This window comes from Athene cunicularia, assembly GCF_003259725.1.
Source record: "Athene cunicularia isolate RWA chromosome 4 unlocalized genomic scaffold, athCun1 chr4_part3, whole genome shotgun sequence".
Classification (NCBI taxonomy): Eukaryota; Metazoa; Chordata; class Aves; order Strigiformes; family Strigidae; genus Athene; species Athene cunicularia.
Window position 1 is genome coordinate 20,614,283 of NW_020799100.1, and position 20,054 is coordinate 20,634,336.

The 20,054-nt window shown below is 36.0% G+C and overlaps 1 protein-coding gene across 3 annotated transcripts in view; it reads left to right on the forward strand.

Annotated features, from left to right (window-relative positions):
- The first annotated feature begins 85 nt into the window (after positions 1-85).
- CHM (CHM, Rab escort protein 1) overlaps positions 86-20,054 on the forward strand; it is an 86,049-nt gene continuing 66,080 nt past the window's right edge. Inside the window, exons 1-3 of one of the 3 annotated variants that reach the window (XM_026848626.1) lie at positions 86-136; positions 526-670; positions 5,801-5,891. Coding sequence is in view for 2 of the 3 variants with exons in the window: in XM_026848620.1 (XP_026704421.1) it covers positions 19,116-19,229 (114 nt within the window). In the remaining variant the exon portion in view is untranslated. Of the gene's footprint in view, positions 137-525; positions 671-5,800; positions 5,892-19,100; positions 19,230-20,054 lie in introns of those variants that run through there. The other 2 variants (XM_026848620.1, XM_026848621.1) reach the window with 2 other exon arrangements.

Consider the following 20,054-nt stretch of genomic DNA (forward strand, 5'->3'; position numbering starts at 1 on the left):
TCAGGCGGTTCTCCCTGGGCCGTGAGGGGATCTCGCGGGCGCTGCTCCGGTGCGCTGAGGGAGAGGAGGGCAAAGCTGGGGGCCGGCCCGTGCCCCCCCTCTTTTCCCAGGTAGTTTCATCCGTCGATGCGCTCTGGTACGTTCCCGAGAGTTAAAACACCTGTGCCCCGCCACAGCTGAAAGAAATCGGGAGAGATGGGGCGTGGGGAGAGGGTAGCAGTGCGCGTCTCCGTTAGATAAACAGTGCACCCGACTTTCCACTTACTGCCTGAGAAACCGCCGCCGCGGGGTTACTGTTCGCTGTGAGGAGGCGGTGGAGGCAGCGGCAGCGGGTCGGGAGTCGGGTCTGAAGCAAACTCGGTCCCTCAGGAGAAGGGAGCGGGCGCTGCGCGGGCAGGACGGAGGGAGGTGGGGGGAGACGGGGAGCGGGTGATCAGTCACGGGAGGCAACGTCTCTTCTCGGGAGGTCTTGCGTGTAATTGCTTGAAATTTCCAGATTCAAGTGAGGCATCAATTGTGTTTTAGATACAATGGCATCGGTGCTCTCCTCACGCCTGACTGTCGGGCAGCCTCCAGAAGCACCATATGGTACTTTGATTCAGTTGCACACAAGTAAAACCCAGCAGTCCTAGGAACCAGACAGATCGTGTGTCTCCTTCACCTGGACCAGGTCAGTTCACACAAGAACCGTTAAGCTTTGCGTGTCCCTTCTCCCTGAACAAGTGGACCCGAAAGGTGGTTAGACAAATTTGATATAAAGGAGTCGAGTCTGACAGATACACACCCAACAGCAGCCAGGACGTTGGCTAGGTTGGTTAATTGCTTCTTACCTTCTCCCAGTGTACTTACATTATGCATCTTATTTCAGCCTCTTCCCTTTCTTCCTTTGTATCAACATCCTTCTTTCCTATTTGTTTCTACGTTTTTCTATCTTTCAGCTCTTCTTTCCTAGTCCTTTAACTTTTTCATCACACACACCCTCCCCTTTTTTTTGTTAAGCTTCCTCCTAAAGCATTCAATAAACAAAGCAAGCAGAAAAATATGAACAAAACTTTTCAGGGGGATGCCAAAGAAGCAAAAGCAACAGAGCATTTCAGCAGTTTCCATGATGGCAGTGCTTGTGTATGCCATCTTCTTCCTTTTGTTAAGCTTGCTTATTTAGGCACCTTTCTTGCAAGGTTTAATATTTTTGCATTATGAGTAATAAAGTTTTAGAGGAAGGGAGATGACTGTACGCTAACTAAATTGCTATATTTGTTAACTTAAATGATCTAAATTACACTCTCGAGGAACCTCACTTTCTCTCCATTGATTTTATGTGTGTTCTCAGAAGACTAGCCACTTGTTTTAGGCCCCTGCTCTAGCTACCTAAAACTACAGCAGAATTTTCAGGTAAGCTAGGTTTAAATGAATACCTTTCAGTAGGAATGCTCATATTTCCTAACTAATTCATACATCTTTTTGTTATCAGAACCTTAGATTGGAAGCTCTGTGGGGCAGGGGGTATTTACTTCAGCAAACTGTTTAATACAATCAAGCCCTAAACTCATCAGATTTTTATATATCTGGAAATGATAGAAATAACAAATAACTAACTTCGAATAGAAACTTTTGGGGTTCATTTTCTGGACATAATTGCTATTAGGAGATGTAATAAATCAGATTTAAACATTTCTCATTGACTTTGTCCTTTTAAAGACATTTTTTGCTTTGAGATTAATGTGACAATCAAATTCCACTGTGAGAATTCTTTTTCCTTTTTGACTTTAATGTCTTCCATAAGCTAAACATATTTCTAAATAAAACTGAATTTTTGCAAGGCCAGAGGAAGCCTTGCGCATCAACACCCAGCAAGTTGGAGTGGCATGAAGCAATATAAAATCATAAAGGCTGTAGTAAAAACAGTACCCTTGAGAGGTGACTATCCATGGAGAGAAGAACTGCTCTTAAACTAAGAAAATGCTCAAGGTTTGAGAATTAATACCCGGCAGCTGTCCAGTTCAACTAAGCATATACAAATCAACTATATCAATAAATATTATTATTTCTCTGTAATTTTATTTAAGACAAGGCAAAGTTACTAACGCCTAACAATCATACAGTAATATCTTGTCAGTTACAAAGTATCCAGATGGTTTATTTGAATGGAGTCCAGCAGTATGTAATTTGAATGTGTACAAACTAGTAAGCTTCCCTATAGCTGAAATAAGTATTTTAGAATATTTATTTAAAATTAAAGTTTCAATATTTTTGTTCCTTTTGGACTGGTATGCAAAATACTCTGTTTTCTTAACACTGTCAGCTACAGAAATCCTGGTGTATTGTATATTAGTCCTATAGCTGTGTTTGTATGGCAAGATGTCAAGCAATGGTTCTGTTATATTTGTTTGTGTTTGTTTTTATCATCGTTACATATGCCCCATTGGAGTGAAATGTGAAAGAGCTCTTTTCTGACACAGGAGAAGAGAGGAAAGCCCCAGTCATTCCTGATAGGGCCAGTCAACAGTGTTCTGGAAATTACTTATTGCCAGCTGGCATAAATGTGGCTACTGGCTCACAGGGATCCTCTAGAGAAAATGATGGGTGACACAATTGACTAGGAGGAGACAGTGATAAAAAATAATGACGGCTTTTTAAGTGAAGCAGTAGGGAATTAAAAATAATAATAATTTTGTTTCTAGAAGACTGGAAGGCTCAGTAGTGATGTTTGTGTTTTATCTCAGTCTACTGTAGCCAAACATGAGACAGGACAATAAAAAAGGGAATTCCATAGATATTGCAATGTAAAGATTCCCGGTGGGTTTTTTATTATTATTTTTTTAGTATTAAGAAATTTTTCTATAGGCTTGATATAGGTATGGCCAATGTGAGTAGATTGTAGGAGAAAATGCTAGTTTTTAGTGAAGAACTTGAATCCTCACTAAAATAAATGGGAGTGATAAATGTGAACATAGATTTATGAGGGTCAGAGGTAACAGTGGGCCCAAAATGATGAAAAAAGAACTGAAAGATGCATTTACAATGCCCCCTAGTCATAACAAAATAAACCACCATTTTTTCTAAGTTCCAGCCTGACTGGAGTCCTAGTGACAATGATACTCTACTAGTCTTTAACAAAAAAATTACTCAGGGCCCAGTCTAAAGCTCTTAATTTACCCTAGTGATCTTTGAGTGTACATCAGGAGCATGCAAAACACTGAAACTTCTAGTTCAAGGTAAAGGCTTGAAAAGGAAGAAAACACATTACTAATTTTTTGCTAGTTTAATGTTTAATGCCTTGGTTTACTTGGGAAAGAGTAACCATGATCATATTAACAAATGTAGGCCACTGATGTGAGAAAAAGAAGAGGCTGAAATTAGTATGTCATTCTTATTGCCCACATTCTTCTAGGCACACTAGTACTTGACACTTATATTCAATTTATTTCTGACATTTCAGTAGAGGGTTTTTTTGAGTTCTGGATTAAAACTTCCCACCTAAACATCAAGAATGTTAAATAAAACTGATGAATCTAAATGTCTGAGTATCAATAGAAAAATGATCCCTTCTCTTATGTAATTAAATGTATTGTATTAATGTGTGCATAATGCAGAATCAATAAATAATGAATTACCACTGATTGTAATTGAATGTTTTCATAATTTTATTGTCAGCCATGATAAATAATCAGTACATTTATACTGCATTAAATTAATTAGTGTGTCATTTCTATTACATACATCAGCAGTGAAGTAATGCAGTGACATCTGTTTCTAATGTTTTAAAGATGTGGTATTCCTTATTAAGTAAAAGGAAGAGTTATTAGAGGTATTTCCTGTGATTGGCAGTTAGACTGGTACAGTCAAAGAGATCAAATAAAGGAACTTGCACTCTTGTCAGATGCTGCATTTCAACCCCTAATGATAGTGAGCTACAATGATTGGAGTGAATTTTGCTGCTTTGGGCTTTCAGAAAATCCGACCCACCTTTCTAGAGAAAGTAAGAGCAGATCTTCTCTCCCTCATCCAGTCAGGGAAGATTCTAACATGCAAAATAATTAGCACTCTACAGAAGAACCAAGCATCCATACCCATTTCTGTATCCAGTCTTCTGCTTCAGTCCTCTGCATATACAAGGGAATTCCCCTGCTTGGGGCTCATTGAAAAGTTGCAGATTAGGCCTTTTTTGGCTGTGATGTTCTTACATGGAGGTATCTGGACTGTTTGGTCTGTAATCTTTTCTTGGAACTCATACTAATTTGACTTATCTCAACACTTTGATGATACTCAGACTGATGTACGTTACTTGCAAAGGAAAGGGAAAACTGTGTAGATGTTGCAAACATGGGAATCGGAAAGTGCAAGAGTAGAACAGGAGGAATAGAGTAAATGGAAAGGAACACAGAGCAAACTAACATCAGTCAGACTGTGCCAGGAAAAGGGTTATTATTTAAATGACTCGAGGTATTGTAAATTGGGTGATCACCTGGGAGCAGGGTGATGTGAAGTAAAACAACACTGAGCAACAGTAATCTATGGGTTTTATATTTTGTTAAATTAATTTTCTAAATTTTAATTAATTAATGTAGTCCACTACAATAAAGCTCTGGGATTGTTGATTAATGCAATCTTTTCCAAGATGCTTCTGGACATCTTTGACTTCTCTGTACCTTCACACTACCTTTAAAAAGAACAATTGGAAAGTCTGATACTAGGGCTTATTGGAGTTCTTCATCCATAAAACAGCTTTTAATTTTAATCTTAAATTTGTCATACTATCAACATACCTCACAATACTTAAGCAAAATTAAACCAATTCAGAATGATTTTATTCTTTTCAGAGCAAGTCTCACAAATTGCTTTCAACTGATCACTGACTACCTTTACTCAAATCTGAGCGAGCGGTCTCTGGAGCAACCACGTGCATTCCGCAGCTTGCCCGCGTGGCTTCCCACGCACCCGGGGAACTGCAGACTCGCTTCGGACCACCTGGCTGGGCATGACTGACGGCTGGCCAGCTCTCTGGCAAGGCTTGTACATTTAATTCTTTGTATGCTCTAACGTCATGTCCCAGCTCTGTGCGAGTCTGCATCTGGAGGCTTCCTCCCTGCACAACAGTTGCATGTGATTTGAGCCGGCTCTTGGGACATTCCTCAACAGACACGGCCTTTGAGACAAGCTCTCCAGTTCACAGAACCTGCGCTGAACACAACAGTTCAAGGTTTACTTGAGGCATGAAGGATTTGACCATTTACTATAAGAACCTGAGAAAATTAAAGCCCAATAATACCTCCCAAACAAGGTCCCATCTACTTGTACCATTTGTTAAAATTTTGCTTGACTCATAACTGAAGAGATGTACCCTTCGATGCTTAGACACTGTCACTTTTTGTCTAAATGATGTGTAAATACCTTTCTCCTTATAGCGAGGAGTACGTGTGTTGCATAAAATGTAATACTTTTAAGATCGTTTCAATGAAATATATGAACACAAGGTGCAGTTGTTGCTAATGATTCGCTACTGTAATTTTGATTTTGATTGAGGATAGAGGGCAGGAAAATTGCAAAGCCAGGACTTTAACATAATAAGGCTGTATTACAGGTACAATCATCATTAAGGTTCAATATTGTTTACACCTTCTTCAGGTAGAAAAATTAATACTATTCGATGTGTATTGAAGTTAAAACACACTTGATAGCAAACTACTATGAACACAATACTATGTACTCAAATATATTCAGTAAGTCATTATACCTGAATGCCTCTTAATATCCCCAGAGGAGCAAGATTAACCTCATCTCTCACTCTCTGTATTTGCAGGTCAGCTAAAGAAAGCAGAAGTTTTCCTGTACTGTCTGTTTGAGCACCTCGGCCCTAATCTGAAGGCACCACCATCTAGTGGGATAAGAAGGTATTTAATTTTCCTTTACATTTTTTGGTGTTTTTAAACAGACATTACATTCTATTTCAAGCAACAATAAAAAAGTAATCTTTTTTTCTTATTTAAACATATAAGGCTCATGTGGACCTTTCATTAATTCTCATATCTTCTGTTTAACTGCAAAGCATTTTCCAATAAAAATCTTAAAGTGTCATTTCCATGAAAATAGGTTTTCATAAACAGAATTTTATCAATGAGAAAACAATTTATAGCTATCCAGACTCAGTCAGAAGTGTAATTGATTTATTGAATAATTATTTTTAGTATTTTATTGAAACTACTTTGTGGAAATCCAATTGGCAGAATTATTAATATTGTGAAAGTAATCATCTTGAGCTCATCTGTAAATCCAATATGTATTTTAGACAGTAAAGATACATAGTTGCAGTTTTCTATACAGCCATTAAATAGACAGCATTTGGTTGTAAGTATACTCCGACCATTAAGTCCCATCAAAAACAAATTTCAAAACTGAATGCAAAGCATTCATTCTACCTTGGCTCCACGAGTGACCATTTATTGTACTTTGCCCGTACTGATATATGGACTGCTACCTGTTCATATTTGTTTTTCTTTTTATGCACTTAACAATTGGAAAGGATAATGGCAGGGAGTTTATATGGGGGAGGGAGAAACATAAGGGTGAGCTGTGTGTATTCATTTGTTTGTTTTTTTCCCTGAGAATGCATGCCTCTGCAGCTGTTATCCTAAGATGCCTCCTTGTGTTCAGGTCTCATTGATCTTGTTACAGCATTTCACACATACGGGGATAATTGATTTACATCATTCAGGATTACGTATCTTTCAGAAACGTGAGAGTAAATATTAAGAAATTACCATATTTTAAAATTCCATAGATATATTTATATATCTAAACCAGTAATGAAATAATAAAGATTTAAATACTTAATGACACAGATAATATTTTAGTATTTGGAATTTGGTCCTGCTTCTGTTTCCATGGAAGTGAATTGAATGGTATTTTTGCCTCAGATGCTTCTAGACATTTCAATGTTTTACTGTCTTCAAATTACAGAAATCTTATTGACAGAAATTGGCATCAAGGGGTATTCTTCATTGTACATCAGTTTTATGATACTGTCTTTTAAAATACTGCATTTCTTCTGAAAGCCATACGTTAATATCAGTCTATGGTGCCATTTCTGATTGAAATCAGTCCAGAGTTTTGAGTGAAAATCAGTGGAACTGGTCCATACTGGTTGAGGCAGCACATGCCATTTTGACGCTTTGATCCCTAAACCACAAGCCTGACAAGGTTAGAGACATTTCATTTGGAATACAACTTAACAAATTTGTAAATACTTTCATTTGGAATACTGTTTGCAGTTGATGAAGACCAAAATGTTCTACCTCCCACTTACTTAGAAAATAACTCTTTAGAAGACAGTCTGGGATCTATAGGGAGGTTAAAGGCCAGTTATCTGTACAACTACCGGCTCTTGATTTCACACAGATTTTGCAAAAGCCTTTCCCTCAGATTTCTCATCTATTTTTCAACTCCCAAAGGAGTGAGCCTGGTCCTGAAGCCTTACTGCCACTGTCTGTTAGCTCTTGGCCATACTTATTTCACAGCTCTGAAGGAGGCTGAAAGAAACCGCAATGAACCTAATGCTTTTTTGAATAAAAGTAACTATTTTGTGAAACTATCTACAGTATATTCTATAGTGCTTTATAGGAAGCAGAAGGAAAGGCCTCATCAGGGACTCATTCTACTATTTCACCACTGTTAAAGAAGCATGTCCTGGAGACACTGAATCTATTGTATAATCAAGTGTCTCTGAATCTCAGTCAAAGGAGTAGAGTGGGATCAGAATCAAATATTTAAGAGTAGGTTTTGGTTTTAACCTGACCAGTCTTCTGTGCCTCAAAATCATTTTCAGTACATTCTGTGGGTTTTTGGATGAAGTGAGAAACAGTCACATGAAAAATAACAGTATCTGTCTTCATCTTCAGGAGACATTATTGACGTTCTCTACTTTTTTCCCTCTTTTCTTACTTCCACGTCAAGGCTGATGTGACATACACTGATAACCTACAAAGAAATATGTGATCTTACATAAAACTGGGTTTATATACTTGAACTTCATTAACTTTCTCATGGAATTACCGATGAATTGTGGAGGCATAAGGATGGTCAGGCCTCAAGTTAAAAGTACAGGTTGAAATACCCGTGATCATTTAACACATAACGCTCCTGTAGCTTGAGTTTTGAAAAATTATCCTTACCCATATTTATAATGCTGAAACCCTATGAGACCACTACTGATATTTTTCTTTAGTATTATGGCATGAATTTTAGGGTATTTTGCACAAAGGAAGACTGTAAAGCAAATAATTTTTGTCAGAATTTTTTTCTAGAGAAATATGTTACCATTTGATTAAATTATACCCATCATTATTTTAAATATACTATGACAAGATCTTCCATATTTTTTTTGCAAAGTCTTGTAAATTTAGAATAGAGCATAGCTTAACATAGACCTTGGAATTTAAATTTATTTTTTCTTAAAATGTAAATGTAGGATATAGTTTTAAATACAAAATAATATTTTTGGACTGCGAGTTCTTTTATATTTTAGATATTGTTTAATCTCCAAGGATATAAGCAAAAGAATGAAAGAAAACTGAGAAACAAAAAAATGTTTTTCCGTAGAAGCGATAGAGCAAGAATAAGCTTCAGAAACCATCATTCTTTGCTATTTTAATAATTAATGTTGACTGAACATATTGTTGTCGCTTCAGTGCATGAAGTTAGCCAGGAATTCTGGGTTTGCTAGATATTTTTCATTAAGAGAAACTTATTTGAATTCAGTGTCTTGGAGTTCAGTCCTTTTACATACAAAGTATATGTTAAAAATTCAAATTCCTGGACACAGTAAGGAAACAGAAGGCTCTCAAAACTTAAAAAGCCTGTCTTTTGGCCAGAGGTGCTGCAGCTCATCAATTGTCAGTCTTTCTAATAGCAGGCAGTTCAGGGAGATCCTTACAACAGGTTATCTCTTACTCAGTCCATATCTTGGACAGTGTCATCTATTCTGTGATTATTTACAGCTCAAAGCATGTTTTGTAAAAGTTGCTAGTGCTTTCTGTGCAGTGGCATGAACATACTTCATCCTAGTAAGAAAGAATACACCATAATTTAATTTAACAGAGACAAATAAGGCATCCGCCAGAATATATCTTCCCTATTCCTATTTATGGAATTCCGTGTCATGCAGGAAACCATCTGAAAACAGACTATCAGGAAACTCTGCCATCTGCAAGATTGCAGGGAGCAATTGTCTTCACAAGTCACAGTAACCCTGGTCAGAAATAAGATTTTAACACTTGGCTTACTAGTCCTTATAGAAGAGGCTACCCATAGTAGCCATTATTTAATGGAAGTCTGAAAAGCATTGTTTTGGAGCTTGGTTTTGCTGACTTCAGTCTTTCTTTTTCTTCTTCCTTTTCCACATAACAGTACTCTCTTGCCATTAATGTACTGTTTAGCATTATTTAATAATGCATCCGATTTCATTGTTTACTTACAGCCTTTTAAGACCACCCGAGAAAGATGTGCACAGTACATAAAAAATTGCATAACGGAGGCTTAAATTCTTGATAATAAAAACGTATTTGCCACGCCACACTTTATGCCTTGTACCAGACAGCATAAAGTCAAATGCTAGCTTTCCAGCTTGCACACTTACACAGGGCTAACACTGCAGCCATGTAAGAACAGGGAGAATCACACTGCGGATCTACTTTGTGCCAGGGAGATAAATTTTAGTTCAGAAGAGGTTTTTTCTCTTCATGTTAGGAATAGTTTATGTTAAAAGTTTAGAGAGTAAAGGAACCAAATAAAATGAATTAACACTAAAGATGAAGTTCTGGAAAACCAAGTCCTGCTTTTCAAAGATGCCAGGTATCAGGAACTGTAGCTATCAAACCAACTATGATGATTTCTCTGTTGCAAATGCATGATTTTCATAGTAATTTCAAAGTTATCAGGGAAATAGGAATTACAAAACTTTTAGTTATTTTGCTATGCACAGTATAAGGCCTTTGTAGTCTTGATTGTTCATTCCTGTTTTGATGTGATATATAAACTCAGTGAAGAAGAAACTGCTTTCACCAACAGATTTTGTGGATCTGAAATCTTCAGAATTGTCAATACTGAGAAACACACATTATAGATTTACTAGTACAATGCACGCTTTTTACTGAAGCAATAATAACATAGAATATATCATTAAATATCAGCTGTATCAATATACATAGTATTGAAATATAAACGATTATTAGTAACTTTGAAAATCTTTAGTAAAGCAATATCTATGTGCAGTTCCAATTTATCATCGGACTTTCTGAATGATATCTTCGCATGAGTCACCACCACTTCAGTTAGTTCACTTACTGCTTTATATGTAACTCTTACTGTTTAACATCCCTTACCTGGTCACACAGTTCAGAGCCAGGTACAATCTTATTATTCAGAATCTCTTTCTTAAGAACATTTTGAAGTGCCATCTCACAGTATCTATGTATCAGTTTTTCTGAAAAATTGGATTATATTTATTAAAAAAAAGGTACATATGTAATACTTCTAGATTTGACTTCTTTTGAGACATTTTTCCACCTTTTAAAAAGATTACAATAGCTTCAATGAAAAGTTCAGACTGAAAAAAGCAAATGAAAAACCCCAAGCACTAAAGCACAGAACAGAAAAGAATTGCACTGACATGTGAAATGTGTTAAAATTCTTCTTTGAATCAGTCATTTAGACATACAAAGATAATGATGATGATTATGATGACAATAATTATAATCAACTAAAATTTAAATTCATCCATTTTCTTCTATGCAAATACCAATTATATTTCTTTTCTTTAAAATGAATGTGACCATTTTAAGTAGTTATTCTTGCAAATCTTCCTAATAATCTGCCTCAACATTTACAGCAGCATAGCATTCTTCTGCAGTGGGGGAAAAAATTCTGTCTCTTCTGGCTTAACTGAAGGGTCCATACAAGGGTCTATCTAAGCTATATAGATTAATATTCATACAGCACCCTCAGAATATGAGGAGCTATAGCCTACTCTTTCCTTTTATTTAATCAAACAGAGGAGGTAGTGCCACTCATAAGGCCCTAAGTAGATACAAAAAAGGGGAGTGAATATTGTGTTCCCATTAGTTCTGCTTTAGAGTTTCCGAGTCGTTTTAGGCACACAGCAGAAGCAAAGTATAATGGCTCAAAGTCTTCCTTCCTCCCTTAGGGAGTCTGTGATGCAAAACTGCTGAGAGATGGTTATAGTTCTAGGAGTTATCAGATGTTGGGGAACAATAAGCAATTCTGCTATTGGAGAAATTAACTTCTCAAAGAACTGTACTGTATGTATTGTGTGGATCTATGAGGTAAACATCTGCTAAGACTGACAACCACCAAGCCTAGACCTTACCCTAGAAAGATGATGCTGAATAAAACAAACAAAAAGTCTTTTAATTAGTACTATGCATTCTGAGTTGTTACAGTCAAACCTAAAATTCTCACTTGGACTACAACCAGATTTGACCACCTATTGTTTTCATTTTATACATTATCACTCTAAGAACGCACAGACGGAGAACACCCTGTTATCAAGGTAATTGCGCTGAAATTCGGGTTTCAGATATGCTACAATGCCTAACTGCATCGTCCCCTGAAAACACATTAAAATGCAAACATCTTATAAAAAATATTAAATACTTTAATATAGCTGACCCACATAATGTTTACAGTAGGAACATTCTTTTCCTAGACATATACAGTTTAATTAAAGTTTAATAAGTACAATGTGGATGTCTTATTTTCTGCACAAGAAAAGCTAGCATTTAAATGGAGTGTACTATGTTTGGATTAATGAAAAATAGATGTTGAATCATAAGCGTCCTTTCTGAATTCTCAAAAGCATCACTGCATACAGTCTGGCACCAGTTTACAACTTTTGAAGGAAAAATGAGACCTGTTCTCATTTCTGTGAGGCAAGCTGAGCAATAGCTCATTTTAAGTTTCTTAAGAATTTCAGTGGACCACTATTGATACTCTCTGGCTTTAAAATCCTAAACAGAATAGTTTTAATACAAAATTTTATTTAACTGTAATCTTGTGAGGGAAATGCTTAATAAGGAGGTCTTTGATCTATATGGCTTTAGTAAATATACCTACAAAAAATAAGAGGTGATCACACATATTCCTGTTTCTTACAAACAAGACTGGTGGCTGTAAAAGCTGATGGTTTTCTTTTTAGTCACAGCCCTTTTACAACTAAAATTTCTCCCAAAATCACCCTTCTACAAGTGACAGGTATTTTCATATATGCCTTTTCAAAGGGAAATAGAGTAAGAGGGTCTGACAGCTCCTCCACCAGCTGTACATACCCTCAGATAATATTTTCACCCCGCAGCTGTTAACGCCTGAACTAAATCTCTGCTCTTAATACAGAGCTCTAAGTGGAGCACTGACAGACCCAGCGCTTTGGAACCCAGAGACAAATTCAACCTCAGACACAGACTTTCTCAAAGTGAGAATAATGTTTGCTTTATCGTTTTCATTCATCTGCTTACATGATTTCAAATGTAGTTACTTAATTTCATTTTTTTCCCTTACTGTTACCACTGATAACTTGCTTTACCTGGAAATCGATCCTTCACTGTTAGTCACTCCGAACTTTTAGGTGTCTCTTGGATACAGTTTCATGCTTGAGTCCTTGGTGATAAGTGTGCCTTCACAAGAATCCGAGCTTGCAGGAACTCATTTCATCTGAGGCCTTTATAGTCTTTTGTTTATGGTTTCTCTGGTGAAGTCTAGGTAAAAATATTGCATATGAGACACATCAATTCACTTAGCTTTATGGACTACTTTAAACCCTTTTAATTATATGATAATATTTATGGTGAGTTTCCTAAGGGAGCTTTATCAGTTTCAGAACTTAAAGTCTTGGTTTATCTTCTCTTTTCTTTTCAACCATGTGTCATTTATGATTTTCAAGACTGGAGAATACTACTGTTTAAAAAAATACTCAAGAATCTTGCACTTGTCATTCTCCTCAAATAAGAAACTACAGCCTTCCACTCCGTGGTTGGTTGGGTTGTTTGTTTTTTTTTCCTTCAAATGTTGTATTGCCCTTCTCCCAGACTGATAGCTATTTTTTTCAGTATTTGTATGGGCACATTTTTAAATATGCACATACAATGAAATGAGATAATTACTACTATCTCATTTTTAAAGCAATATATAGTACACCCTTAACTGTAATTACTGTTTGTTAATCAATCAGAAAAGACCATGATGTAGAGGCTGAACTTTGCGTGGTAAAACTTCTGTTGACAGTAATGCAGTAGGAGTATGCCCTTAATGGCTAAAGAATCCATATTCATAAATTGGCAACAAATCAAAAGAGATGAATAAAAGAAATGCAACATATAAAAGAACAGCAGTATTTACAGAGAAAAGAGATTATTTTCTTATATAAGCTACAGTCTCCAGATGTGTTGGGAAAGGTACATTTTTCCTAAACCCTGAGAACGCAAGTCTGAAAACCTTACTTTGCAATAAAAACTGCTTCAAGTAATATTGTAAATGAAATAAGGCAGTAACTGAATACCATTAGACACACTTGTCCATATTTACTAAGCTTGATTTATTGCACAACTTTATATAGCAGTCCTGTATATTCAGTCAGTTTCTTTTGTCTGGCAATTTCTGAAATGTCATAATTGACCAAGACTTTTAGATGCTGAAATATACAAACAATGGAATTCCTAGGACACAAAGCATTAAACTCTGCTTTGTAACATTGTGGTTTATAATGGCATAATTTCAGTAATTCTTCCCAATTTATATTGATGTTATCAATATCAAATTTTGTTCTAACAATGTAATCTTTCAGCAAAAGAAAGAGAAGACGGGTTATTAAAATAATATTATTGAAATGCCAAGTTATCACTTAGAACACATAATCAAGCTATACAAACATACTTTGATACATATACAAAACGCGTCTATTCATGAGAGTTTACATTTTAAGTCCTTACTAGCATAGGTAAGGTTCAGCTGTGTATGTCCAAGCAAATTTAAGTTCTGTTGCTTGCTTTCTCTTATAACTTACCCTGGATTAGTCCACAGTATTTCTAAATCTCATTTTTGGCTTTGATACCAGCCTCTTCATTGACGCTAGGCAGGAACTGTCTGCTGCCCATGCCTATTTATCTGCAGTGTGGATAGCCCACACTTCAAAATTATCTTGATGTCAGCATAGAAAAGCATTTTCTCAGATAACTGACTTTGCCATCTTATTAACCAATCTTGAATTTGTGAGTTCTCATACTTTGAAGAACCATTTAAGTTTTCGTTTACAGAACAAAGACACAATGGTGATAAGTTGCATGTTCTTTTATTCATTTGAATAGGAAGACCTGGTAATCTATATACAGTGTAAGGTCTGAAACAGAAGTGTTAAAAAGTGATATGCAAACTTCTGCCAGAAATACCATGTCTTCTCAAGGACCTCTTAGATACACTAAAGAACACATTTCAGTCCACCAGAGAAGTGAAGGAAACTTCTGAAATGCATTCCTTTAAAAATTTACAGTGTATAAGCCCAAGACACAGTCACAAATTCCTGATTATTTTTTTCTTAACATGTTTTAGTCCTTTGCTTAAGTAGATTATTATTTTAGTTTCAAAAACAATTTATACCATTCTTTCTCTATCTCAGTAGTCCTAAAATACACACATTTTAACAAGAAAATAAAAAGATGCAGAATGAAAATTAGGCAGGTAAACGGCAGTTTTACAAACATGTCTAAATGCTTCAAAAAACCCACCCACTACAAAAGAAGATACAGCAATCATAATTCACATGCTATACCAAATTATTTTAGTCACTGTTACAGAGCATTGAGAGAGGCAATTTAACCAAATAAAAGACTGAACTGACACCATATATTGCATATAATGTACTAACATGGGTTTAGGTCAATGAAAATCAAGATTCCGCCTGATTCTACTACCAGTAGTTCTCTGGGTCTCCAATTCCTAAAGTAAGTTTTCCTCCACGTATCTCTAAGAGACAAGGAATAAAAACTGCTTTATATTAGTCATCATCCTAGGTTCATCAGCTATTTTAAGCAATAAAGATTAGCCTGTAGCATAAAAAAAATAACTGAACTTTTGGGCTACTGCAAAGACCATCTCCTTCATCCTGCACATCTGTAGTTTTAGGAAGCCTGTAAAACTCACAGACGATCCTTAATGAAGCTGTAGCGAAGCCTCCTTCCCATATTCTGCCAGTTATACTGGGCAAGGCAGCCTGATCAAAGCTATGATCCTGCTTTTTTCTCCTCTGTGCTCACTTTGTACAAGAAAGTTTTTACTGCAGCGAGAGACCTACAGAATTTTTGCAGAATGTCATTAATTAAAGATTAGAAAAATAGACTTCTTGCCTTGCATGCTTACAGAAGTAGAGTGAAATGTAATTCTCTTTCCCCATCTTTCTAAACAATTCTATAATTTACTCACATCTTAGTAATCAAAAGGGCAACTTCAAAATTAGTTTCAGTGCTTCCTTAGGTAGAGCATGTGGATTTAATTACATGGGGTTCTTAAAATATGTTTAGTTCACTGATTTACCAAGGCCAAGATTATTGTATCAAAGGAATATTCATACCGTGCATGGGAATTAAGTGTCTACTTACAACTGAGAATTTGCAGTTTAGGGTCTAATGCAACTAATAAAACACAAGTAATGTGTTTTATGGCACGGTTGGGACTGGCCACTGCAAGCTGTGACAGCAAGAAAGAAAAATTCAGGTAGTCGTAACAAAGAAGTAGTTACTATAAAGGTGTCTCGCAGTTTAGAATAAATTTGGAAACAAATTATTTTTTTCATAAACATGCTTGAATGTAGAGTGGCTGTTTCTGTAGTTAATGAACAATTTAGTTTGTGCATGCTTGAGTGACTGACAGTTGCATAACAGCAAACTCTATATGACAACCATGCATAACTTCAGCAACACACAAACATTTTCTTGCTGCCTGAACTAATGAGCCATTTAGTTGGGATAAATCAGGTTATTCAGTAGATGTTTCAAGCAGCTAATAGGCCCGATCCTGCTGCTGATCCTTATTGAAACTGGTACTCAAGTAGAATTAAGTTCTGTATCCATTGAGTGAATAATGGAATGAATAATGAGATTTCACACGTGAAGTCACTGCAGGATAAAGAGACTAAATAACTTAAAAAAATAAAATTAATCATAGTGAATAAGAAGTATTTGCTGTTTGTTTTTGGAGGAAGAAATATTTGATCAAATGATCTGAGACTTGACCTTGAGATAACTAGAAACTCTGTAATTCTAATGCTGATTCTTCCTGGTTTTCTCTTGGGCTTCAGTGTTTCTACCTGGGAAAATGAAAACGCTCACATAGTTCATGGGGTTTTGCTAAGGTTACTATATTTCCAGAAAGTATTTGATAAAGTTAGATATTAACCACACAGTAGTTCCAGGAATATGTGAAAATCCCAAATAAAAAGATATAAAGCAAAATCCTATCTTTTTATGAGAGATGTTTTGCTTAAAATCAAAGTAGGAAAAGTTGCTCATAGAAAAAGTGTTTAGCACTGCTAAAAGTGGAATCTTAAAACTGATCTTTGCATGTGTCTTTCTGAACTGTTATTGCTAAAAATGCTGTATAAATCCTCTGCAATATATCAGATTGACAGTTATTTCATGAACCATAGAAAAACAAATGTATTTAAAACAAATGTTTAAAAAAACCTACCTTTAGTCTTGTCAGTAAGCATTTTTGAATGTGTTTTGGCAATTCTAATTGATGAGACCTAGTTTAACAAAATATAGGGAAATTCTGTAATCAGGCCACAGGATGTGCAGTTTAATTATGTTGGTGTGCATTTCTATTTGTTTCTAATGTAGAGGATCTATTGGTAAAATGAATGCCCATTTTGTGGTCTGTTATGCAGAAAATGTTTAATCCAGTGTTTGATTTACTCTGTTAAATCTTCTTTATTGAATGTGCTTATTCATCCATGCAGAATTGGGTATGCTGCTTTCTGTTACTATGACATTGCAATTAAATAGCTAAAGAGAAAAACATGGTAAGACATTTTCTCAAGGTCCATGAAATTCTCATAAAAATTATTCATACTTACATATTTTACTTCTACATTTGCTGATACTAAAACTGTAAAGTACAGAGAAATATATTTGTGTTGTATGGGGCTGACCAACCTTGCAGTTAAAGATCCTGAATAATCATTTTTGTCAAATAAAGAGTACTAGGAAGAATTTCTGGTCCAGTGGATAATGACTGTCATCACAAAATAGGATTGCACTGATTGCATCTTGTGAATGAAGCTAACAGGAACTCACAGAACCAAACAACAGCATTTTGTGGTGGGATAAATACTTAAGCACTTGAGAAACAGTAAGACATTGACAGCGAAATAGCTCCGTTCTAGTGCAGTCCTAGAATTATACTAAACAATAACAAAAGGTTTTTACAATGATATTATATTTTCATGAGTATGGCCTCCCTCAGCAAGAAAAGGATGTGCAATGAGAATTTGTCTTATCTGCTCTAGCCAATATAGTGATGCTTTGTTCCTCAACTCAAGACATTTAGGTCAGGATGATCCAACACTCTGAGAATTCAGGAACTAAATTTCTGGTTTTAGAGGTTAAAAAGTTGAAACGACAGCTTCATTAACAGAATTGCACTATGGAAGCTGCAGAATGGATTTTTTTTTTTTTTTAAAATCTCTGTGGGAGAGTTGAATGAATAAATACAAGGAACGTAAGATTTGATCTTGCTACTTTTATATCTGAAGCCGTAACTACTAATTTTCTCTGTTATATATTTCTTAGCATGGTAATCAAGTACTGATGTTTAAATCTATGTATTTTTTCTTCTGGCGTTGTTTGATGTTTCCTGTTAGACTGTTTTCTGTGCTGTACTCTGTTCTAGCAGGTCTGGCAGTACCACGGGGGTAAGGTGGTCTCTGGTTTCCATTAGTAGCCTTATACTATTTTCACTATTCTCTTGCTATGTGAACAAGGAGCTTGTAATAAGGTGTTAACAGGCTGCTAGCTGGTTTATTGTTATTATTGATTTAAGGTGTTAAGACTTTAATATAATCATACACAATGAATAATATTAAGAGATTAGTTTTAAGCCATATAGGCCATTAAACGCAAAATAAAAAGCAAAACTTTCTAGAAATTTCCAACGTGTTCTGGCACAGGTATTCTGTGCTAGGTTTTTTGCCTACACTGCTGAATCTGCCTTTTTCAAATATATCTTTTTATTCTTGCTTTTTCACTCAGAGTGCTAATTCAGGAGGGGCTACCTGAAACAGTAGATTCAGTTTTTCACCCCTGATTCCCCTTTCATTTCTTTGTAAGGTGAGGGAAGAAGCAGAGCAAGACTGAACTGTGACTTAAGGCTTCAGAGGAAAAGGAGGGAAGGGGGGGGGGCGGGCCTCGGAGGCCTGGGGCTGCCGAGGGTACCTGCCTGGACAGTGCTGCGCCAGAAATCCGAGCACTCGCAGGCAGCTCTAGGGTTGATACTAAGATTTAAGTGTCAAGATTTGCTTAGAAATAGAGGTGGCACGAAGGTACATGTGGTGCGGGGCTTGAACTGGGGAGGGGGCTCTCCATGAACCCCGTCCTTAGGAGCCGGTCAGGTGGCCTCCTGCCCCTGCATGCTCTGGTCAGGTGCTCCTTTAGTACTTCAGAAAGCTTTGCCCGCCTTTACAACCAGCCTTGGCAGACCTTATTCCCAAAATACCTTCCCGCTTGTCAAATTTACCTTTATGCATTGAAAATAGTTCTGAAGAGCTAAATGCCATGCTGTTGCAGTATAGATGGTATATGCTGATAATCTCTCTTGGTTTTATTGTATCCTATAATACAAGAATTTATAGAACTTTTTTCTAATCTCTATGCCCCTTTACAGATAGCCCCCCCCCCCTTTTTTTTTTTTGAGTTCTCCTCACTAAAGTGTATTTCTCAGTATATGAATAAATATGAAGTTGAATGATTGCGTGTATGAGAGATTTAACTCTGAACTTTCTGGAACTGCCTGCACTTTCTGTATTCTGTACGAGTTCATCCTGTTTTTTGTTAAGGTAAATAATGATGGAGGTTTTGAGTGTCTCACTGAAACATACCACAACACTAACTACAAGACCAATTCTAAAATATTCCTTCAGGAGTAAGATATTTGCTGCTTGTGTATTATTATTATCTGTAAGTACTGCATTAGATTCCAGTTTTGTAGAACCCAGTGAGTGGCCTGGTTTGAACAGGTCTTGATAAACCCTTCATCTTAAATTCATCATTGAGCTCTAGTCTTAAAATGTTCCAAATATATTATTCTTTATAGGTCCCAGATTTACACTCAGATTTTGTTTGCATTTATGAAGATCTTCAACAGTCAGCTCGGGATGTTGGTTGGATCACAAAAGGGAAGACGCTTCTAAATGTTCCTGTTTTATATGTGAAGTTAGGAAGTATGTTTTCAGAGTTCACGAATCTGTCAAATTTTGTCCTGATTTAAGACTGCTTTTCTAGCAATTTGGAATAGAATGAATGAATTTCTTAATGTAATTGCTGATTTTAATGTTTACCAGAAAAAAGTAATTCCCTTACATCGTATGTATAATTGCTCAAAGGATTTTTGATGTAGTAGTGGACTTTGTGAGAGATTATAAATAAAAATGTATTGTCCCCATTGTTGACCATAACTCTACAAAAAATACAAAATTAAGGTTCTCGAGCAAATAAAGAGATACCTTTTGTGTTCTTAACCCTGTTGTGTGAATGGAAGCTGCAGTAATGAATCTGACATTTTCATACATGTTCGGAGTTATGAATATTTAGAGTGTATGAGCAGAATGGTAAATAATGAAAGGCTAAAGCACCAAACTAGAAGGGTGAAATATTAAAAATCATGTAACTACTTTGATTGTTGAGGATGATTAATTTTTTACTGCAATGAGAAAAATAGTATTTATGTAGATGCAGTGATGTAGAAAATTGAAGGAAACTGAGGTTTATAAAATTAGTATTAAT